This window comes from Mastigoproctus giganteus, chromosome 4, assembly GCF_048544385.1.
Source record: "Mastigoproctus giganteus isolate SK-2022 chromosome 4, ASM4854438v1, whole genome shotgun sequence".
Taxonomy (NCBI): domain Eukaryota; kingdom Metazoa; phylum Arthropoda; class Arachnida; order Uropygi; family Thelyphonidae; genus Mastigoproctus; species Mastigoproctus giganteus.
In genome coordinates, this window is record NC_143578.1 from 129,832,782 (window position 1) to 129,858,546 (window position 25,765).

Genomic DNA, 25,765 nt, shown 5'->3' on the forward strand with positions numbered 1-25,765 from the left:
ACACAAATATAAGTTAGAGGGACATCCATGAAACTAACTAAAGAGGCTGGGATAGTGCATGAGTATTTAAAAAAAAAAAAATTAAATTTGTAACAATTTTAATGCAAGTTGAAAAAATTTGAAATTCACTAATGTGTTTATATTATAACTACAAGTAATGCATAAGATAGTCCCATGAAAGCTTATAAATCATATTACCACTTTAAACAGCCATTTTGACACTGTTCAATGGACATTTCAAATTTTTAATAGAGAAAATAGTATAAAACTATCTTGGAAGCAGTGTGAGTTACTTCTGTGTGAAGATAACTGTTTTCAAAAGGGAAGTAGCAAAAAAAAGGGGGGAGGGGGTCAAAATGATCCATGTGATCAAAATGGGTTAATGAAAAAGAACTAATATTGGTGTCAATTTTGACATTTTTTTTTGCAGGAACAGTAATACTTTAGTATTTCATAAAATACTTGGAATGAATACTATGTAGTACAGTTTATTGCATTATTGTTTAAAAATATACAGTTTCGTCGCTGTATTTTTCCCAAGGTGAATGGAACTTAAATTTATTTAAAATAAACAAAAAAAAAAAAATGCTTAAAAAAGTATTAACATTAAGTACACACAATGTATCTCCTAAAAATAATCTGAAACAATATTAAACATTGACAAAGTAAGTAAACATTTCTCTTTTAAATGAAAAATTAGATTTTTATGTAAATAAAATGTAAAAAGCTATTTTGAGCTTGACCTGGAGGTTATGCATTTAAATAAATATCACTGAAATATAAATATTTAAAATACAAATATAAAACAAATTACAATATATTACATAAAAAACTATATAATGACTAGACATAACTATACAATGCAGAGTATTTCAAGAGAGAAAAATATGGTAAAAACTATATTGTATATAAATATTGTATTACATCATAAGGTTTTTGTTATCTTACAACGATCACATGGATTAAAAAGCGCATTATTACTAAACAAAGAAAATTCAGACCCTTTCATCAAAATTGTCTGAAAATAATGAATTCCAGTTGTCTGCTTTCCAAGTCCCACACTCCAACAAAGCAAAACAGACCAAGAAATAGCAGATTTTCAAATGTCCCTACAAAAGAAATAAATATTTGAAATCCTAATACAAGTATATAACTAAAGTACAAAAATTATCCCATTACACACTTTTTTAAAAATCTTATTTAATAATTAGTGGCCACTTTTGCTATTCTCAGCTTATACCAGTGCTATTTACACAATGATTAATGATCCATTATAACAAATGCTATTTTCTAAAGAAAATAGCACTACAATGTAAATATTTCCAGGTCCTAGACAACTTGCCATTTTATTAGTGTTTTGTAAAAGTCTCTTTTGAATTAAACAGTTCTGAAGAAAAATTTGATGTGATAAATAAATTATTTTCAAAGTCCACTATATATAAAATGCACTGATTTACAAATAAAGAAAAACTGTAAAAATGATGAACAGTAAGTGCAAGAACAATTTATAAAACTTCTGATTCATTAACTGTGTCCAAAACTTATTAGATACATTTTGCAAAAGCAACTAAAGGCATTGGTACAGTCATCCAAGAGAGGTGACATGAGGCTGTAACAAAGCTCAGAAGAAGCAAAAGCAATTTAGGTAGCATTTAACGAAGTTTCATGAATTTATATGAAGAAAAGAATATTACAAGTTTTGCATTCAATGCGAATAAAGTCTATGTGTTTGGATGCACAGAAAGCTCTTGCATGTAGTGTTAACATGCTGACACAACAGTGGGTTGGGTTTGTTCAAAGCATGCATTAAATCAAAGTTATCAAATCAAAGGTAATAAGTAATTAATGTGTATTCCAAATTAAAGGCTAATAAGTACTAGAGATTTGATAAATACAACGAATCCAGAGAATTGGGGTTGAAATGATAACCATTGGAATGTTAATTTTGCTTTGCCCAAAGTCTTTGCCAAGAACTGACTGGTAAGCATTCAGCAGTGGTTGCAACTTGAAATTTGATTTTTAAAAAACTTTCTAGTTTCAAAAATGATTAACATGCATAAATTGTACAGAGCAGTCTTCTTTACAGGGGTTTTAAAAGTTCAAATTTCAATAAAAAAAAAATCAAGACAGATGAGCCTACTAAGAAAATGACTCCTTTAAACACAGGATTAAATTAAAGCTGGCTCTATTCATTATATTTTGGAATCACTGCAGGACTCCTTGACTAAGAATTAGGACATATTCCAGAAAAAATGCTATGCACAAACTCATCAAAATATGAAGTCTGGACCTCATCATTACAAAAGAGGATCACATGAATGTTATGTCTGGTTTGTGATTTGAACTGGCCTATACTTGTGCAATAATTATCCTATCCCCATATGTTCTACTCCAGTTGAGTTGCTGCCTTGCTATAAGAACTTACGATACACCTTTTGCTATATCTCTTCATCCAAGGTGTAAAGGCAGTAGCAAAGTGGTCTTCTTCAGATTATTTCAAGGTGCTGCTAACTGAATATGAAGCTGTATACACTTTCCTTTGTGGCTAAAACAGTTGTCCATAAATCACTAGTGAGTATAAGAGAAAGACTAGTTCAATATGACTTTCTTCAAAGAATATGCCCTACTTCATATGCAATGTTACCCTCAAAGGATTTAACTATGCCGAAAGTGCATAAATGGGGACCAATGTCCTTTTGTATGGAATATTTTATTCTCAAACAATATGTTCTCAAATTTTTCATTATATTTTGTACTGCAACAATTGCAAAAAAAAAAAAAAAAAAAGTATGAGAACAAAATATAATAAAATATTCCATGCAAATGGCTTTTGTGGCCACCCTGTAAAAATGAATATAAACAATTAAATAAATTATCATTTCATTCTTGTATTAGTTATTTTTAATGAAAATAACAGCTAAAACAAGAAAATGAATATCAACAAATTTCAATTCTCTCAGATTTCTTTTTGGAATACATTATACAGTACATTATATTCTTATAAGTGTAAGGAATATATATTCTTGTAGTTGTAAAAGTGCACACAATAAAACCCCCAACAGTAAGTTGGCTTTTAAGGGTTCTTGTAAGTTTTGCACCATTACTTGGGTGGTACAGAGCTTACAAGAATATATGTCCATTTACTTTTGTAGTTGCAAATTACACAAAAATAAAACCTAACAATAATATCAGATCATCCATACGTAACATTATTTCCTGCATTGTGATACTTGTGTTGTATTTATACGAGTATTTGTGCATATCACATTATATTTATTATTTCCATGCTAATTTGCGCTAGACTTAGTCATAAGTGGACATGTAGAATCTGAAGAGTTAACATGCTCCATTTATTTTTAGCCATTAAAAACAAGATGGAGGTATCAGAAGTGTTAGGAATAGAATGCTTTCAGAAAGGCAATAACGTATGTTTTTTCATGCTGAAAGAAAATTGAGCCATGCTGAGAAATACAGATTAACACGGTTTATTAAGACACTTCAATAAACACGTTAAAATTAGTTAGAGTAGTTAAAATAAATATATAACACCAATAGCTTTCGGACATAAGTTGCTTTTCCTCAGCTGGAAGCGTTAATACAAAATTAAAGAATGCCATAGCCAGTATGGTGGTCATGCGAGGTGAACCGCATGCCACAGGTGCAGAGAACAATTGGCAGCTGGAAGTAGAGGCTTGTTGTAACTGCAAAGCTCGGGTTTCCTGCGTGCACCATTTATCATGCAGAAGGATGGCTGCTTCAATGATGGGATGGATGTGACCTCCTCTGTTCCGGTTAAAGGAATCATGACAACACAAGATGTGGAGTGATTCTAACCAAACGTGTTCACGGTAGTGACGAGATTGGTCAATAATTGTAAAGTCATGTTGGGCAGACCAGAAGTGCTTGTGATCGCTGAGTGTTCTAAATCAGTGGAGCGGATTGCTCTCTTGTGCTCAAAGACCTGATACTTAAGCCTTCTGCCAGATTCACCAACCTTGTAGCCAGCGCAATCTAGAAAGGAAATACAGTACATCGAATTGCTCGACAAGAGAGAGGGGGAGGGAAATTGGTGTCTTTACCCTTGAGACATGGCACCGCAGTTTCCTGCCTGGAAGCTGCAAGCACTTTATCCCGTAACTCTGTAAGACCTTTGAGAGTTGCTGTGACAGGTTCGGGTAGTATGGGATAAAGGCAGTCAAGGTGGGGTCATCACTATGTGCAGTCCTAGGGTTTGCTGCATGGTCACACCTATCTAAGGCACCGGCAGGGTAACTGTATTTGGCCAGATCTGTCTTTACCCTAGTAATCTCAGCACACCTCTTATCCACAGAACTGGAGTGGGTCCAGACATGGGTTTGTAGGGCTCGTGCTGTACTAAGAAGTTGACTATGAGCATGCGCTGACCGGTAGTTGGTGAACTGGCCAGCACACATTGGTTTGCGATAGACTGAGGTCTTGAAATGCGTGCCCTCGCACCGTCCAAAAATGGAAGTGCGTTGTCCGACTCTAGTTCAATGGTGAATTGATTAAAGGGTGAAAGAGAGTTGAAGTGTTGTAAAAGTCAGTCTCCTGACCTGCGGGGAATGATGACAAACACATCGTCGACATAATGACACCAAAAGGCTACATGATCCGGCAGACCCATGAACGCGTGATCCTCTAACTCCTCCATAGCGATGTTTGCTGTGACTGAGCTGATGGGTGCACCTTACGATGATTTTGGTGGTAAAGGGATTCACCGTATATAACCATGCCACCAGTCAGGCACAACTTAAGAGTGGCGTAAATGTCGTTGGCAGAAAGTGAAGTTCTGTTGTAAAGGTTTTGGCCACTGTCCAGGAGTTGTTTAGCACATGTTATTACCAATTGAACAGGAACTGTGATACTATGTCAAATGATGCCATAACCTGATCTTCAGGAATGGTTAAACCAGAAACTAGGCTCAGGACCTCCCCGCTGTATGAAATGGAGTGAGCAGTCTTGCTTACAATAGGCAAAAGCAGGTTGGCAATGAACTTTGACAATTCATTCGTTGGAGAACCACAGCAGGAGACGATGAGTCGTGTTTCCCTTTTAAAGGGACACCTTGCTTGTGGACCTTCGGTAAGCTGTAGAACCGGGGAATCTGGTATCCAGAGGAGTGCAGACGCCAGTGTACGGATTCGGAAATTTTGCCAGACTTAAACCAACCGTAGACCAGGCCGTTGACTTTTGCTTCCCATCTTTCTAGGATCTTCACGGGAGAGTCAGGCAGGCTTGTAGACAAAGGTGCCCTGTAAAAGAGACAGGGCTTTTGCATCGCAGTCCAAATGATTTAGAACAACCAACTAATGTCCTTTGTTTTTTCATGGCTGCAGTGAAAAAATATAAAAAAAAAAAAAAAAAGAAAAAAAGTGAGGCAACTCTAAATATAAGGAAATACCAAACACAGTTCCAGAAATTCATGTGTGGCAAGTACAGCTAGGACAAAAAGTGCATTCAGGATAACCTGTTAATTTCAATAATTATTTGCTGATAGCCTACTTCAAGATTCTGCTGAATAGCCAAAGAATAGCTCAGACACTCAATTACTATTTATTGTAATGAGATCCAATCCACCATTCATTGTTACTTTAAACGGCTAAGGAAAATATGCTAAAACTTGAAAAGTGGGTTCCACATAATAAAAAAATAAAAAAAATTCACTGCCTTCTCATGAACTTCACTTGCAATTTTTTGGGAATGAAATATAGGTGCTTTATCACAATCATCATCAACAATGCATTAGCACCAGAGAATCTGCACTACAGCCAATTATTACAGAAATTTATTATAGAAAAATGAATGATTTTAAGGAAAAATGGGGGTGTTTCAGAGCATTTGTTTTTTTGTGTTTATGAAAGTAGAAAAGTGTCCTCGAATTCCCATTTTCTATACTACTCGTATATGCCAAGTTCTTATCTGCATGTGATATACAGGGTGTCCCAAAAAGGTGTAACCAATTTTAAATGTTTGTAACAAATGTAATTTTAATGATAGAAACATAAAACCTGCACTAAATGTGAGAAAAATAGTTGAAGTTTTTACTGACATTTTTTACCAAATAATAACAAGCAAATGACATGCTGTTTGATTGACAGGTGCTAAGCCAATGAAAGGAAAGCACTTCTTTTTCTTTCTTTCTTTTTTTGTAATTCTCATTATCCACTCTAATATTTTCTGGGTGCTTTCAAATATTTCTCAAGAATTAGTTTTATTGACTATTTATCATAACCTACAATATTATTCTTTTCTATTCCTACACTTGCCTTCTCAAAATTTTAAATACAGGTAGGCCCCGATTTATGCTGGGGTTGTTCCACCTCCTCAGGGTCATTAGCTGAAGCAGGGTAAATCGAGGAAAAATTATAATGTATTTAAATGAGATATAGATTCCTTCACTACGAAAATTGAACCATTAATATAAGTGTTTTTTATATTAAAAATCTGTGGTTATTTTATAATTATTAGATATAAATATGAGTAATACAATAAAAATTAACTTACTACTTCATTCCTGTAAAGCCATCTTTGGAGTACATAGTAATGCCACTGTCTGCACCCCCACTAATTGATGTTCTTTGACAGTGGTGTGATAGACCTGATGGTGGGTCAACCAGTTCTGCAGGTTCTTTGGCCTTAGAAAAGAACTGCAGCAGTGACAACTGTTGAGTCTTTCTCTTTTTCTCTTCTAACATATCATAGTAGGGCTTCAATACATTAGTAACAGCTCTTTGGATAGAAGTCTGCATTCCCAGTCTGGGTCATTATCACAGAGTTTCACAGCCTGTTTGTATTTATGCCAAAGCTGATTGAAGTGTCTTTGTGGTGAGGGTCCTAATTGGCATAATCTCCTGCTCTTCTCTTCAGAATCCTGTTTATCCAGTTGTGCAGCCAGCTCCTCTAAGTCCGCCTTTGAAAGAGGCTGATCATGGCTTTGCAGCAACTCACTGACATCATCAATGTCAACCTTGTCAAGGCTGATATCCTCAGCCATCCGAGTGACATCTTCAGCCACTACTGAAACTGGCTCAAACTCAAGAAAGTAAGACACTGCATCAGGCCACAATTTGCTCCAAATGTCATTCATGCATGATTGCGACAGTTCTTTCCAGGCTGCAGCAATATTACTTATGGCCTTAAGGATGTTGTAGGACCTCCAGTCATTGAGTTAGATGCCTGCACTGCCTCAACAATCCCTTTGAAGGTCGTACATAAATAGTACACCTTAAAGGTTGCAATAAAACCCTGATACATTGGCTGCAACAGTGAGGTGGTGTTCGGTGGCAAATAAACGACCTTCACATTCAGAACATCGTTAGAGATATCTTCAAGGTTGGCTGAATGTCCTGGAGCGTTGTCGAGGACTAAAACAACGGACAAGTTGTTTGCTGCACAAAATTGGGTCACCTCTGGACAAAAGTATGACATTATCATTCACTAAAAAGGGTCTGGGTCATCCACGCCTTTTTATTAGAGCTCCAGAAAACATGAAGTAGAGGCTTCACAATGCCCTTCATAACACGTGGATTCTCTGAATGGTACACCAACATCGGTTTTAACTTAAAAGTGGCTTAAAACCCAGAAGTAATGTAAGCCAATCTTTTCCAGCCTTATAACCAGGGGCAGACCTCTGTTCACAGGCTATGTACGTACTACCAGGCATCTTCTTCCAGTACAACCCCGTTTCATCAACATTAAAGACCAAGTCTGGGGAGTAGCAGCCTTCATCCATTAACTTTTTGGAATATGGGGGAGAATATTCCTCAGCACCGGCACTAGCCGCCTCACCAGTAATTTTTACATTGTGAATTCTGGTCCAGTTTTTGAACTGGGAAAACTAGCCCCTACTAGCCAAAAATGATTCAGCCCCTCCCAGTTGCTCATTAATTTCATTAAACAAGCTCCTAGCCTTGTCCATAACCACTACCTGTGTTACAGGAATGTTATTTTGGTTCATATCATCTATCCACAACACTAATAACTTCTCCAGCTTCTTCGTTGTCTCACTCCTCGAATAAGTTGTTCTAGAAATGCTTACATTAACAATTGTCGTATGTGACTGCTTTATCTTCTTGGCATTATTCATAACAGTCGAAGATGATAAATTTAAGGTCTTGCACACCTCCTAACGCCGCTCACTAGATTCCATATAACGAATAACATCCATTTCCACTTCAATCGTTAGAGATTTGTGGCTTTTTTTAACATGTGCAGGCACAGATTCACCCCTATGCTTAGAAGACATGGTTGCAAAATTTATTTTAAATAAATTGTGCAACCATGTCTTCTGGCACTAATGAACACAGGAAATTATTAAACTTTAAGGCACAGCTCACAACAGGTGCACACAGGCGGACGAGGAGAAAGCAACTGATGTCGCCGTCTAGGTACCCAATTCTTGTGCTGCGTTTACTCTTGCTCTTTCAAATTTTCTTTTTATATATATGATGCTTCAATTTATATTTTATTTTTTCATTTTATTTTAAAAGGGCGTTAACGTGAAACATGTAAATTGAAGCATCATAAAGCAGATGCCTACCTGTACTTGTATTCAAAATACAGGTAGAACTATATGCAAACAGTGTTATAACATACATTAGGAGAGTCAGAAATTTGGTGAACTATACCTTGACACCAAACAGTCACTAGCCAAAGAGCCAGTCCTGCAGCAAAGAGCTTCACCATCAAATTCAAATTTGAGTACCACTTGTAATTTATTTTTTCCATAGCTTTGTGGTTTTTGGTTAGCCAGTTTTGGGAAGTTGCACCTGCACAACACAGTTTTTAATACTAAAAACTACTTTTATAGTTAAAAAAAAACAAGAAATGATTTAGTGCGTTCTTACCTCATACTGGAGAAGTACTGGAAAAGCCACTAAATTAAACAGACATATGCATGTCTGCATAGCTAAAAAAACTTTGTATTTGCTTTGCTCCAACTTTGGGGGTACTACTAACATATATAAGGCCTGTACTCCCTGTTTCTGTAGCAATGGCTTTTGCTGTATCTTGACATGCCTTTATGCAGTTTTCACCATTATATTCTAGTGCAATTACTGGTCCTGAAATATTTTTAAAAAATCATTTTAAAATGATCTTCCTATATCAGTAGATTCTCTTAATGAAGGTCACCTCATAAAATAAATTAATATAGGAAACATATACAGTTAGTATCAGTATTAATCAGGCCAAATTGTGCAAGAAAGCAAACATATCCTGCATTATTCATACTAACTGCAATTAATACAAGTAACTGCATTAACTAAATTAAAATAAAAACAAAACAGGATAAATTCTGATGCAAAAATAAAATACACTGACAACTGTGAAGTTAAAAGCTACAAAATTATATATAAAATTAAAATATATACAAAATATTACAAATTAAAGGTGATAAAACAATATTGTAGCTTTCAAAGGCAACTGTCTCTTTATCAAAAGTGGAAATTTACTGTCATTGCACATGCTTAAATAACATCAGCAGGATCACAGTGGCTTCTGTTGCTCTAGTATGTTCCATCTCCCCAACATACCACTCCCCAGGTACAAGATATTTTACCTTTGACACAACCGTGTACAGTCTCTGCTCCTGTAGCTGCACACAGCATGTCTGACACATTCTTAATATTATAGATTTGTTCTGTTAAGCCCATTTAGTAGGCAATGTATGTGGTAGCAGTGGGTAAAAATGCCTCTATTTAACTTCTCGAATGTTTGTTCAAAGTCTTCTGGGGATAGCTGCATTTTTGAGGATTCACTGTGACACATCTAATCTCTTCCAGTCTATCCTCAGAGGCACTGCAGTGGGTCCCAGCCCTATCCAACAGAGCCCTAATTACACTATTTTTATGATTGTTGGCTTGTGCCATGGTTAAACTGCAACAATAGCACTAATTGGCCGGCCCATAGCTGCACAATGAATCTGCTTATACACAGTACCTTTCTGGAAATGGCTTGAGAGCATGCGGATTTGTTCTTCAGAACATAATACTATCAATAGAGATAGGGGAGTCTGTATTTAACTCTTTTGTTCCCTTCTTTGTTGTTGACCATTGTTGTTTTCAATATTTATCAATGATACTGACGAAGGTATATCAGGCTTAATGTCAATGTTTGCAGATGATCAAAGGTTGGCAGGGTAGTTAATAACAATCACCAGAGTTATTGCAACAAGATCTAGGAAAATTGGATCGATTGGCTGAGAAATGGCAGTTGAAATTTAACATTGGCAAATGCAAGGTACTGCATATGGGGTAGCAATAACCCCAGAGTAACTATAAATGGTGTGGTACTACACTCAGGGTAGTGGAGAATGAAAAAGACCTGGGAGTAATTGTGCAGTCAGACATGAAATTCTCTGAGCACTGCAGACATGCTACCAGGAAAACTTATGGTGTTCTGTCAACGATATACAGAAACTTTGCTAGCAGGGATAAGGAGGTAATTATCCCTTTGTATAAGGCCATGGTTAGGCTGCATCTTGAGTACTGTATACAGGTCTGGAGGCCTCACTTTAAGAAGAATGTAGATCTGCTGGAACAGGTGCAGAGAGGGCCAACCATATTGGTGAAGGGAACAAAAGAGTACTCTTACCTAGAAAGGCTTCAGTTCTGCAAATTGCAGCATCTCAATACCAAGCACCTGCAGGGAGATCTGACTGAGGTGTTTAAAACCTTGAATGGATTGAGTAAGCTGATGTTAATGGTATTCTTCCACTTGCTGAGACTACACACACAAGGGGGCATAAATTCAAGTTGAGGAAGGATGGTTGCAAAATAGATGTGCGGAAGTTTGCCTTCAGCCAGCAAAGTTCATTGTCCTGGAAGCCACTTCCCCCCATGTCTTATCAATTATCCTCAAACAATGGAGGAAGTGATTTTTCCAAAATTATCTCAATGTAAGTTCTGTCTCTGATGTCACTTCAAAATACCTTTGAAACAGGGCTTTTGTATAAAGTTTTTTAAAACAGGCAATGACCTGCTGATCCATGGGTTGGATTAGAGGAGTTGTTTGGTTTTATATATTTAATGCGAATAAAGCTGTATTCCTCTGCCAAATTGTCTTCCAAGTCAGGGGGATGAGCCAGAGCATTGTCCAAAACCAAGAAAGCCTTTACAATTATAACTTTCTAGATAAGCTTTCACACTTGGGGCAAACACTTTGTGAATCCACCCCAGAAAAACTGTCGTTACCCTCCACATCACATTTAGTTTACTTTTTTATGATATTGTTCTTCTTAAAAACTCTCGGATTTTCTGAATGATAAACAAGCAGTGGTTTAATTTTGCAGTCCCCACTAGTGTTACCACACAGCAAGAGTGTTAATCTGTCTTTCATTGGTTTGTGTCGGGGCAATGCTTTTTCCTCTTTTGTGATGTAGGTTCTTCTAGGCATTTTTTTCCCAGAACAGGCCAATCTCATCACAATTAAAAACTTGTTGAGGGATAAATCTTTCAGTGAACTAGCCCCTACTTGCCACAAAATCACCACTAGTTTCTGGTTCTTTTGTTGCAGGTCATCATATAACTGCCTTGCTTTTTTGCAGATGATAGATTCTGAAATACTAATCACCGGCCATTTGCTTTTCAGTAATCCATACTAATAAAAGATTTTCCATGTCTTTGTACGTTTGTGATCTTTTAGCAGTAAGAATTTTTACAACTTTTGCCACATCAGCTGCTTTAATTGCTTCTTTATTTTTAATTATGCTACTTACCATAGTTCTCGGCATATTAAATTCTAATGCTAAGTTGGAAACACGTATTCCACTTTCAAACTTAGCAACGATTTCTTTTTTCAACTCAATTGTGGTTCTCACAGCTTTCCTTTTTGGTTGTTTTTCTTCACTACACTTTTTTGGGGCCATGGTCACTTCTTTTTACAAAGATAACTACAAAAAATTGCAAAATTAAAAAAAATTTCAAAGAGAGCATAACAGGTGATGCACATGGAATGATTGCACAAGGCAGACTGCTGGGCTATCGCATGGGGCTGGCTGACTGCGTGGGCAATTTCACGAGGGTAGGATGACTATGTGGTGGGTGACTTTTCGTGATGAATATTGAATTTGACGAATATAGGGGCTGACAAATATAGAGGTTCCGCTGTACTGTACATATCAACCATCCACCCTACTCATCCGATTTAGCACCAGTGGACTTCTTCCTCTTTCCCAAAGTAAAAACTGCCCTTAGAGGGAAGAGATTTCAGGATGTTAAGAACATAAAGAAAAATGTAGCTGCTGAACTAAACAATCTTTTTGGACACCTTTGCTGACTCTTTTCAGAAAATTTTAGAAAGGTGTAATAAGTGATAATAAGTGTAAGTGTAATAAGTGTAATAATAAGTAATAAGTCGATCAATTCGGCCCTGGAAAGATTGTGCAAGGCTCAAGGGGTAGAATTTTTTTCAGCCTGGACTGTACTTGTTAACAGGAGGGATTGCTTCTACAGGGATGGGTTACACTTAAATAGAAAGGGTGCAAGAATATTTGCTGATGCTATCGAGGCAGTGTTAGGTGGGTCGGAAAACTGCTAGCTTGGGGGGGATACAAAGACAAATAGATTAACAGTAGCCACTGGCAGAGGTGAAAGAGATTCTTGCACTGCTTCTATTGGAATGAGCAGAAGCCTGAAAAACAAGATTCAGGATATTTCAGAGACTGCTGGGAGTCATTGCGGTACAAGTAAACACATGGGTTGTGTTAGGGTAGCTAAGAATAGAAATAGGTGCATGTATACTTGCTTGTACACCAATGCTAGGAGTTTAGTAAATAAATTTGATGAATTTGAGGTATTGCTCAAAACATCAAAGGCAGATATTGTTGGGATATCAGAGACTTGGTGTCACACAGATATAAGGAATGCAGAACTGGAATTTGGGGAGTACAACGTCTACAGAAAAGATAGACTGGATAGGAAGAGAGGAGGGGTTATGCTATTAGTTAAGAAATACATAAAATCCAAGGAAGTGAAGCCAGTGGACATCGCTGGACAGTGCAGTGTCGAGTCAGTTTGGTGTGACATAAGCATTGGGAGATCAAAATTGAGAGTAGGAGTGTGCTATAGGCCTAATGACTCTGATGAGTATAATAAGAAACTGTACAGGGAAATAGAGTGGGCCAGTAAATCAGAGAGTCTTATAATGGGAGATTTTAATTTCCCAGATATTGACTGGAATTTGTGGGCTGGTCACTCACACACTAGCAAGGCTTTTGTGGATTTATTGGATGATTGTTTTCTACATCAGCATGTTCGGGAGGCAACTAGAGGGAGGAATACTCTTGATTTGATTATCAGCAGTGATCCTTCATGCATTAAGAATCTGCAGATAAATGAACCACTAGGTGGCAGTGATCACAGTGTGCTGAAGTGGGATTTACTCAAAGAGGTAACTACCATTAGGGGTAAAGGGAAGGGTTATTGCTTTCGTAAAGGCGACTACGATGGACTGAGACAGTATTTAAATTCTATACAGTGGGACCAACTGATGATGTTACCAACAGTAAATGCAAAATGGGAAGCATTCAAAGAACTTATCTTGGAAGCTACTAGACTTTACATACCAACTAAGAAATATTGTTCAAGGTTTAGGCCTAAATGGATGTCAGATGAACTGATGAGGCATATGGCAGAGAAGAAACATGCATGGGATACATACAAATAACACATGACACAGAAGCCTATGATAGATACAAGTTGATCTGTAACCAAGTTACAAAGGAGGTTAGGCAGGCGAAGGCAGATTACGAGAAATCTTTGGCAAGGGATGCAAAGAAAAACAGCAAAGAGTTCTTTACTTATGTAAACTCTAGAAGGAAGGGGATGAATCAGATTGGTCCACTTGATATCGATGGGTCAACTGTTGATGATCCTGCTCAGGTAGCTAACAAACTAAATGAATATTTTGCATCGACATTCACACATGAGGAGTTATTTAGCGAGGGGAATGCCAGAGGTGTATTCAACTCTAGCAGTAAGCTAGAGAATCTTGTAATAACTGAGAGTAAAGTGGAGGAGAAATTGTTGAAGATAAACACAAGAAAGGCACCGGGGGTGGATGGGATCTATCCAGTTATATTAAAGGAGGCAGCAAAGGAAGTAAGCAAACCCTTAGCCATAATTATGAGAGCTTCCTTGGACTCAGGGGAGGTACCCATAGACTGGAGATGTGCAAATGTGACCCAAATTCACAAAGGAGGATCAAAAGCTGACACAAGCAATTATAGACCTGTGAGTTTAACTTCTGTTCCGGGAAAATTAATGGAGGCACTAGTTAAAGAAGCACTGCAGGATCATTTAGACAAGACTTCAGTTATAGCTCGGACACAGCATGGTTTTGTTAAGGGGAAGTCTTGCCTGACCAATTTGATTAGATACTATGATGCAGTCACAAAGGAACTGGATGCAGGGAATAACTTTGATATTATATACTTGGATCTTAGAAAGGCTTTTGATACTGTTGCACATGGAAGACTGCTGAACAAATTGAAGCAGTGTGGCATTGGAGGCAAATTGCTGCTATGGATAATGGGGTGGTTGAGGGGGAGAAGACAGAGAGGGGTAATCAATGGACACTGCTCATCGTGGACTAATGTTATTAGTGGAGTCCCTCAGGGCTCAGTGTTGGGTCCATTATTGTTTTCTGTATTCATAAATGGTATTGATGATGGTATTTCAAGCTTAATGTCGAAGTTTGCAGATGATACAAAGGTAGGCAGGGTTGTCAAGGACACTACTGACACTATGCTGCTGCAACAGGATTTGGAAAGGTTGAGCAGATGGGCTGAGAGGTGGCAAATGAAGTTTAACATTGACAAATGTAAAGTACTACACATGGGAAACAGCAACCCCAGAGCAACGTATCAACTCTGTGGTATTACACCGACAGTGGTAGAGAATGAAAGGGACCTGGGGGTGGTTGTGCAGGCAGATATGAAGTTCTCTGAGCAGTGCAGACGGGCTGCAAGAGTAGCTCATAGTGTATTGTCAATGATATATATGAATTTTTCTAGCAGGGATAAGGAGGTGATTATTCCCTTGTATAAGGCAATGGTCAGGCCACACCTAGAGTACTGTATACAGGCCTGGAGGCCTCATTTCAAGAAGGATGTAGAGCTGCTGGAACGAGTACAGAGAAGGGCAACAAGATTAGTGAATGGAACAAAGGGGTGCTCTTACGAAGAAAGGCTTAAGATTTGCAAATTACAGTGTCTGGAGACTAGGCACCAGCGAGGTGATCTGATAGAGGTGTATAAAGCATTGAATGGTTTGAGCATGCTCAATGCTGATGGGATTCTTCCTCTCGCTCAGAATAATCACCTGAGAGGGCATAAATTCAAATTGAGGAAAGACAGATGTAGGATAGACGTGCGGAAATTTGCCTTTAGCCAGCGAGTGGTTGGTTGGTGGAACAGACTTCCATCCCTTGTCGTGGAAGTTGATAGCCTAAATAAGTTTAAGGCTCAGCTGGACAGGTATTTTGAACGAACAGAGGGGTGAAGTGGGAGTGGTTTTTTTTTTTTTTTTTTGGCTGATGCTGCATAAGCTTGCTTTCTTGCATCAAATGCCTCTACTAATGCTAATGCTAAAAAGTGCATTCAATCAGGTGGTGATTACTTTAAATAAAAATAAAGCCATTTTTGAGTCCATTTACTTTGTGTTCTTTTTATTGCAGCAGTCTGAGAACTTTATTGCCACACCTCGTATGTTTGTAACTTCCAGGATAATTTGTTTAAAATTTTTTAACTGAGCATTCATATTCAGCAACCTAAGATTACCGCCTTAGAAGACCCTAACTCTAAAATTAAAACTCTCGCCTTTTCCTATGATCACTAAAATTTCCTTGGATACTACCCATTTTATAAAATTGTGGTGACTACCTACTAGTGGTTCCTGCTCTGTCAAATCTTTGATAATATGTGGGTCCTTAGTGAGGACTAAGTAAAGGATATTTTGTACTTTTGATGACATGTTGAAATACAAGGTATGATCAAAACGTTTGTGGGCCAGTTTTGTATTTTGAAATTCAGCATCTCGGTCAGTTCTGCATACTTCATGCAACATAAACTAGCACTTCTGATAGCCAATTAATGCAACTAAGCAGAGATTCCCCGAGTTGAACATAGTTTAACTATTTTTTTGTGGGAAAAAAAAAAAAAAAACTTGTTACAATGGCAAGGTGGAAAAGGAGACAAAACAAGATTCTCTATCACAAATCTGAAGAAGTATGCAAATGCAATTTTTTTTTTCTACATGCTACTGAAATGGGTATATAATGTATAACTTTGTTAATATTTCAATTATATTGTAGAGGAAAATTATTAAATGTTTTTTTCTCTACACAAAACTGCTTATAACCTGGTCATCCTGTTTCAAGAGGGCAGGCTGATATAAAATGCTCTTATTGCAATATTTTGGGATCACCTCATACGCAATGGAAATTTTGTTTGTTTCAAACTGTAAGCATATTAATTCTGAGGTATCAAGTGGTAGCCACCTTGGGTACATTTTTACAGGGGTACAGATGGTTGGTTTAATTTTTTATTGTGCATTGGCAGCTTAGGCCATAATGTGCCAAGTCAAAAATATGTTCGGTAACTTATAAACAGGCTACCAAATCAAAAGGTAAATATGATGTTCTAAAATATATACAGGCAACCCCCATATAACACGGTACTTCTACAAGGTTTTGCTCTAACACGATTGATAAATTGCAACAATCCTTGCACAACACGGTTAGGCAAACCTCACATAACACGATATTTTTGAACATTTGTGTGGAGAAAACCCTATTATTATTATGATGGATGCAATTTTTTAACATTTCCATTCTTTTTTTGTGAATCCCTGCTGTTGACTCACTAGTTGTTATGCAGAAAAAATGATTGGGAAAGCCCTGTATTTTATTTTGTTCAGAAATCCCCATGTTAGGTTCTGTGCTATTGAACATGTGCTTGTTTGAGACCACAAAAAAAAAAAAAAAAAAAAAAACTGACTTCGAAGCATTACTAAACTTTGTTCTTAAGACCATATTGGAATAATTTCTTGTTGTGAATTAAATTCCAGCCATAAATTATGCCTAAGGAACTTAGCATAATTTGGGTATCTGCAGATTTATTTAAAAAATGGTTTCTAAATTGTTTTGTGACAGCTGTGAAAAACTATTTAAAGTGGAAAAACCTAGTAAAAGTTTTATTACTATTAGATAATTCTCCAGGCCATCCAAAAGATTTAAGTAATCTAAAATGTTGAAGTACTGTTCCTACTGCCTGTTGATGATGCAAGGAACTTTAATGGGCTTTTTTCACTCCGTGGCTGAGTTAGTCAGTCTCAGGCATAGGTAGCAAGGTTTCCTCCCAGAAACTGGGGTTTTTATGTCCAGAAAAACAGGCAAATTGACCAGAGAACGCACACAATTTACAGACATAATACATAAACAGGTATATGTAAGAATATTACGGATAGTATAATATAATAATATTATACTAGGTGGCTCTAATATAATAATTTAAATTTGTTCTTACAACCTATACAACTTCTTTAATTCAGCCATAAGATCAAGGCATTATATCTACCACTAAAATTCATTACATCAGAAAATTTACAATGGATTTTGGAAAAAAACTGATTCCGAATCTATTGAAGTGATGGAGGCATGGAAACATTTCTCAATTGTGGACTGTATTGGAATCATAACTTTATCACTCAAAGAAATAAAACTGTCAACATTAAAACCGTGTTGGAAAATGTATGGCCAGAGTCAGTTCATTCAGGAAATATGGTCAAACTGGCAGAAAACAGAATTGGTGCGATAGTAGATATTGCTAAGTCTGTAGGAGGGGGGGGGAAAGGTTTGATGATATGACTACTGAAGATGTTCAAGAATTACTGGTAGAAAAGAGGCTGATTTGGTGGAAATGGCATCAGAGGTAAACCAAATCAATTTAGAGGATGATAGCACAGATTAAAATTCTGAAGTTTCAAATTTTACACTAAAAAGCACACGGGTAGGCATAAACTTCGCCGAGCAATTAGAATCTTATTTTCTGAATGCAGATCCTCCGACTGAGACGAACAGAAATTTCAAAAATACTTTGCTCCCTACCATGAAATTTACAAAGATCTATCAGGCAAAAGCAAACAAACCCAGATTACTGATTTTTTAAAGAGAGCAGAAGATACATGAAATCTAGATGCTCCAGAAGAAAGTTCAGAAGGTGAAGATATCCTGCAACAGAGAAAACGTTCTCGTTTGATTGTGCTTAGCAGTGATGAAGAGGAAGAAAATTAAAAATGTACATTATCTGACATTATCACAGTTTGCAAGACTTTTGTTCAGTTATTACTATTTTTAATAAAAATTAAGTTTCCGATTGTTATAAAATGATGTATTTTTGTTAGCTTTTGGAACCTAACCTCCCCTTTTGTACTGGTTCTTAGTCCAGTATAACATGGTTTCGCACTACACAAGATTTTATGGGAACCTAACTACCGTGTTATACGGGGGTTACCTGTAGTGTATTACGGTAAAAAATATATATAGAGTTAAAGAACAAAATATAAAAGTATAAATTTAAATTTTTGTGTATAAATTATCAGCATAGAAAGTTAAAAATGTCACACATATTGTTTCTGTCATTTAAAATCTGTGTATAAAGGTTCAGTCAGATTATTAAAAGCAGTAAAGCATAAACGTCATGCATCTCTAAATGCAGAATATTCAATTAAAATATTAGCATTAGCAGAAGCATAACGATGCAAGAAAGCAAGCTTATGCAGTATCAGCCAAAAAAAAAAAAAACAAAAAAACCCCTTCCATTTCACTCATCTATTCACTCCAAATGCTTAACCAGCTCAGCCTTAAATTTAGTTAAGCTATTAACTTCCGCAACAAGAGATGGGAAACTATTCTACAACTGTTTTTCCTGCCTCCTCAGGTTCTTAGGCAAGAGGAAGAATCTCATCAGCACCAAGCTTGCTCAACCTGTTCAAGGCCTTATACACCTCAATCAGATCACCTCGCATATGATCGATGGTTAAAAAAAGTTTGCAATTCTTACATATTAGTGGGTCATCTGCACACGGCAAAAAGGAATGTGTCCGACGACTGTAACCTATGTGGAGCGGAGCAAGAACAACCTCCTCTCTCTGAACCATGTGTAGACTAGTATACCACTGCTTGACTGCTGCTGTTGTTTGGTTTTTAGGAGCATTAGCAACTAAGGCCATATTGCTCCGGGATATGCGGTGGTCATTCCCTGACCTTTACGCATCCTCCGTATTTGGTGGTGATGGGCTCGAACCCCGGTCTAATCAAGTAGCGTGTGCTGTGCACTGCTGCTCCTTCCCACCTGGCTACGGAGGCGCCTGCTTGACTGCAGGCTTAATCTGGTGTAGTTTATTTGTGATCTGTCCACAACAAGAATCTTACTATTTAGAGTATAATTTGGTGCACATTATTTGCATGTAATCTGTGTAGGGGACTGACAGGCAATGTCTATTCAGGAGATCGGCTGACTTTGTGGCAGTATTAGTTAATTCATTTCCCCTGATCCCAATGTGGCTTGGGATCCAGCAGAAGCAGATGTCAAAATCTGATTCCACGAGGGAAAAAAAAATCATCTGCAGAATCTGGGACAGGACTGGATGAAGGTTATACCTCACTGATAATAGAGCCTGTAACACACTTGATGAATCAATATATATCATATGATATCACGCTTTTGGTAATCATTATCTTTGATGCAACAAAAGGCTATTTCAACTGTGTGCAACCCTGCAGTATATGCTGGCTCCTTGTGGAATCTTGTTGGATACTGTTTAATGTGAAAGAATAGCAGCTGATCTCACATATGATTCTGACTACAAGGCATCTATGTACATTGGTAGGAAATCAGAATACTGCGCACAATGTGATGCAAAGAGTTGTTAGTGGACAGCTGGTGGTATATTTGTCTTCTCCCAGATCTTCAGGGAGAAGTGACAAGTTGGAAAATGGGCATGGTGGGAGGAACTGCCTTGGTGACAGCGCAACCTTGTCTACCATCATGTTTAGTTCATTTAACAACCTTGGATTCAAATACTAAAACGTTGGTTATCAGTCTGAAGGGTGTTGAAGAGATTTTCTCACTGTGGCCCAAAAATGGATGTCCACATGGGATGATCATGCAGGGATTTTTATTTAAAAGCATACTGTAAGGATAACTACTTATGTTGAAGAGAAGGAGATGGTTCAATTTCTTCAATGTAGAGGCTTTGAATGGGGATGTACAGTATGCTCCAGTAGCAGTGCAAATGGACCGGTGACAGATTAGGTCTAGCCATCAAAGTTCAATATCTCTAGCAGAAGCATAAACCTGGGAACCGTAATCAAGTTTAGGATAGACGAGCCTGGTACAGCTGGAGTAGGGTACAGTCATCTGCACCCCACTAAGTTGACAAAAGGGCATGGAGGATGTTAAGCTCTTTGATGCACCATGTCCTTAGCTGACAAATATGTTGTAGAAATGTCAGTTTATCGTCAAAAGTAAGTCCCGGGAATTTGACTTCTGCTACCACTGGGATGTTGTTTAGCCCAAGCCTTAATTCAGGGTCAGAATGAAGATTATGTTTGTGACAAAAGCATACACAAATGGTCTTCTGCAGCAAAAATCTGAACCCATTAGCCAAGGACAAAAATGTAAAGTGATCAATGGTTTTTTGCAGTTGCCTTTCAGTGACCTTCATATTCCATAAATGACAGAATATAGTAAAATCATCTACGTAGAGAGCATTGTTTACTATCAGTAGAAGTTATTCTGTAATAGTTTATTTTGATGGCAAAAAGTGTGACACTTAGAACGGATTCTTGTGGGACTCTCTCCTCTCGGCAAAATACTCAAGAGCGTGTGGATCCTACATGAACTTGAAATTGACAATTGTAAAGAAAGTTTTTAATAAAAATGGGAAGGTTACCCCTAAGACCACAGTTATGAAGGTCTTTCAATATGCTGAATTGCCAAGCTGTGTTGTTCGCTTTTTCGATATCAGAGAAAACTGCTACCAAATTTGATAAAAGCATCATGAATGCATGTTTCCAGTCTGATCCAAAGTGGGTCTGTTTCTTCAGATACCAAATACCATATGAGGCAAGCATTAACCATTCTTTCCAGAATCTTACACAAACAGCTTGTCAGAGTGATGGGATGATAGTTATTTGGATTTCTAGGATCCTTTCCTGGTTTTGGGAAGGTAAGAACAATCGGTTTCCTCCAGAATCTGGAAATTCTTTGCCAAGACAGATCCTATTAAATAAATCTGGAATATGATCCTTAGATTGTCTTGAAAGATGGTTTATCATTTCATAATGAATGTCACCACACTGGCCCCACAGTGCTTGCTTATGACAGAAAGGGTGCTACACTTAACTTTTTATGTATGGTTCAAGTATGGTTTATGTATGTGAAGAGAAGTTTAATGCTTCTTTCTCACATTTTTCTTTTAGGGCCAAGAACTCTGGGGAGAATGAAGTTATTGTAGAGATTTTTTTCAAATGTTTCCCCTAGATTATTTGCAATGGCAGTTGGACTTGTAATTGGATACCCATTATGCTTTGGGATCATTAGGAGTATAGTTAATAAATTTGATGGCACCTCCGTAGCCAGGTGGGTAGGAGCACCAGTGGGTAGCACACGCTTCTTGATTAGACCGGGATTCAAGCCTGTTACCACCAAATACAGAGAATGCGGATAGGTCAGGGAATGACCACTGCATATCCCCGGAGCAATATGGCCTTAGTTGCTAATGCTCCTAAAAACCCAACAACAACAATAAATTTGATGAGCTTGAAGTGCTAGTCAAGACATCAAAGGCAGATATTGTTGGGATATCAGAGATATTGTGTCACACAGACACAAGCAGTGCAGACAGGAAGGGAGGACGGAGGAGTTATGCTGTTAGTTAAGAAACACAAAATCTAAGGAAGTGCACCCAATTGATGTTGGTGGACAATACAATGTTGAGTCTGTTTGGTGTGACATAAGCACTGGGAAAGGAAAAATGAGAGTAGGTGTGTGTTATAGGCGTAATGAATCTGATGAGTATAATGAGCAATTATGCAGAGAAATAGAGTGGGCAAGTAAATCAGATTGTCTTATAATGGGAGATTTTAACTGCAACTTGTGGATAAGTCACTTGCACACTAGCAAGACTTTTGTGGATTTATTGGATGACTGTTTTCTACAGCAACATGTTCGAGAGGCAACCAGAGGGAGTAATACTCTTGACCCGATTATCAGAAGTGATTATTCATGCATTAAGAATTTGCAGATAAAGGACCACTGGGTGACAGTGATTACAATGTACTGATGTGGAAATCTTAAAGATGTAACTACCATCAAGGCTAAAGGGAAGGGCTTTTACTTTCGTAAAGGTGACTACGGGTCTCAGACAGTTTTTAAATTCTGTACAATGGGATCAACTGATGACATTACCAACGTTGAATTCTAAATGGGAAGCCTTCAGAGAATTAATTTTGGAGGCTACTAGGCTTTTCATTACAAACAAAATTTAGGTCTAAATGGACTAATGAGAACTAATGAGGCTCGTGGCAGAGAAGAAAAATGTATGGGATGCATATAAAGCATCAGATGACACAGAAGCCTATGGCAGATATAAACTAGTCTGTAATCAAGTCACAAAGGAGGTTAGACAGGCGAAGGCAGATTATGAGAAATACTTGGCAAAGGATGCAAACAAAAACAGCAAAGAGTTCTTTACTTATGTAAACTCTAGAAGGAAAGGGATGAATCAGATTGGACCACTTAACATAGATGGGTTGACTATAGATGATCATGCTCAGGTAGCTGATAAACTGAATGAGTATTTTGCATCTACATTCACACATGAGGAGTTATTCAATGAGGGGAGTGACAGAAGTTTATCAAACTCTAACAGGGAGCTAAGTGATTTTGTAATAACTGAGAGCAAAGTGGAGAAGAAATTGAAGTGAAACATAAAAAAGGCACTTGGGGGGTGGAAGGGATCTATCCAGTTATATTAAATAAGGCAGCAAACAAAGTAAGCAAACCCTTAGCCATAATTATGAGAGCTTCATTGGACTTAGGGGAGGTCCCCATGGACTGGAGGTGTGCAAATGTATCACCAATTCACAAAGGGGGTTCAAAAAGTGACACAGGTAACTACAGACCTGTTAGTTTAACTTGTGTTCTGGGGAAAATAATGGAATCACTGGTTAAAGAAGCATTACAGGATCATTTAGACAAGACTGCAGTAATAGTTAAGACACAGCATGGGTTTGTTAAAGGGAGGTCTTGTCTGTGCAAATTATGTGGTCACAAAGGAACTGAATGGCAAAAATAATTTTGATATTATATACTTGGATTGATATCATATATTTGGAACGAATGGAGGGTGAAATTGGAGGGCTTTTTTTATTTGGCTGATGCTGCAGAAGCTTGCTTTCTTGCATCATATGCCTCTCCTAATGCTAATCACTGAAGGGTATGGTAGATATTTATCCTTCATTTTTCAAACCTTATCCTAAACTACTTTTGAACTATCAGCCTGGGTTATGGAGAAGATAAAGCAGATCCATTTGGCTCTGACACTGGATATAACATGCTTTGGCACATGCACAATTAAATGATGTTAAATTTTCGGTGGTGATATATCGGCGGAATATACTCCACACCTTGTTTCAGGCTTTTCTTGCTGCTGTGCATTTTGAATTCCACCAACATTTTGGAAATGATGGAAACAGTGTAGTTTTTGGAACTGCAACTGCCACTATATGGATAATACCTTTTATAATATATGAAACTTCATCACTAATTTGCTGCTAGCTGACTCTTGATGAAGAATTGTGCCAGATGTTCAAAGGCATTATCCCAGTCAACCTTTATTAAACTTCTACTGACATATCCTTAATGGTTGACATGGTATTTTTGACAAGAAAACATCTATAGCGGCATCTAACAATGGTATGTAATGGAAGTGTATCAGAAATGTGAGACAGAAATAATGTAAATTATGTCACACCCTAATTGATGCTAACTCAGTCATTAACATTGATTTGGTACAGTAAGTAGTGGGCATGAGCATAAAATGTCACAATCACACTTCCTCATCATTGTGCCGATGTAGTCTCGATGTCACAATCATACTATTCTACAAATGGATTTCACTAACTTCTTCCAAGCCAAGGATGTATTCACATAAAACATCTTTTATACGTACCCCTTTTTAATTTTTTTTTCAGTCAAAAGAGATATCACAAAGAAATGGTCACCCCATAGGGATTTTCTTCAACCTCCCATATGAAGAAAAGGAGAGATCATTGGCGGTAAATGTACGGGTTTGCATGTGGAAAAAGGTGTTCTTTCTACCATTTAGGGGAGAGAGAGATTATTTTTGAGCATGTGCTCTATTTTATGGCCCCTCATAGTACTATCTGCCCTACCTCAGAGGAAGTTATGCCCATTAAAATCTCCTAATAAAAGAATAGGAACAGGCAGTTGCACAACGACATCCTCAAGATCTGTTTGTTTGTTAGTTTGTTTGTTATTTGGTTTTTGGGAGCATTAGCAACTAAGGCCATATTGCTCCGGGATATGCAGTGGTCATTCCTTGACCTTTCCGCATCCTCCGTATTTGGTGGTGACGGGCTCGAACCCCGGTCTAATCAAGAAGCGTGTGCTACGCACTGCTGCTCCTTCCCACCTGGCTACGGAGGCGCCTCTCAAGATCTGTCTGGGAGATGTTGATCCCAGGTGGCAAATATACGGCACAAACTGTTAGGAGAAACCCTACAAAGAGGTGAATAGCAACTGCCTCTAAGGTAGTTGTAAGATGGTGGATATTTATCCTTCATTTTTCAAACCTTATCCTAAACTACTTTTGAACTATCAGAAGCACAGAACAGAACTTGCTGTGCTTCTCGTGTGGGCTTCCTTTGCCTTTGTTTTTTTCTTAATAAACAATTTATCCACTAGTCCACCAGTGATTCTAAAGAAAAAAGGTCAGATTATCCCCTCCACTTCGGGAGGGTTTCAATCTCCCATGGGATTCAATTTCTACTCCTGACCAATAACACCCACCGTCTGTTTACCGGGCGAGCAACAATACAAATGCCGTTACGGCTTGACTCTAGGGATAGCATTGGCAAGGTTGACTCAAGCAAACCCACCAGCCAACTGATCCTAGCCAAGCCATTCAGGACCACCCGCCTTCTTGAAGTAGGGGCCAAAGCGGTGTGTTTAAGCTGAGCCCCCTCAACCAGGATCTCCCTTTCCGAGTTTACAAGGGTCATAGCACACAGCAAACATGCTGCTCTCCTATGATGATGGCATGGAAACTAGGCTGTGGGCATTGGATCCCAGTGAAGTTAATCTGGAGGACCAGCAGTATCACTGGGAGGTCCCCTGTCCATGTGCAGGAGACTATATCGAGGGGCACAGGGATATAGAAATAATCCTGTTAGAATCTAGTGCCCTCACCACCCAAATATACTGCACACTTGGTTTTGATCAACCTCTAACACAAGAGCTCTAAATGAATGGCGCTATAAAGTGTGGTGGCTTTCTCGAAAGCTGGTGGAATGATATAAAATGAGCCATGTCAGGGTAACTAGGACATTCTTGTATGGATATAAATGTGGCTTTAATCAGACATCATATACAAAAACTCTAATAATGGGGGGGGGGAGATAGACCGTTGAAATAACAGCACCTCAAATAATGGAAAAG

The 25,765-nt window shown here is 37.8% G+C and overlaps 1 protein-coding gene across 1 annotated transcript in view; it reads right to left on the minus strand.

Moving 5' to 3' along the window:
- Positions 1 to 8,901: 8,901 nt before the first annotated feature.
- LOC150087061 (protein XRP2-like) overlaps positions 8,902 to 25,765 on the minus strand; it is a 104,753-nt gene continuing 87,889 nt past the window's right edge. Inside the window, exon 9 of the mRNA XM_090371788.1 lies at positions 8,902 to 9,083. Within this exon, the coding sequence (XP_090227914.1) occupies positions 8,902 to 9,083 (182 nt within the window). The remainder of the gene's footprint in view (positions 9,084 to 25,765) is intronic.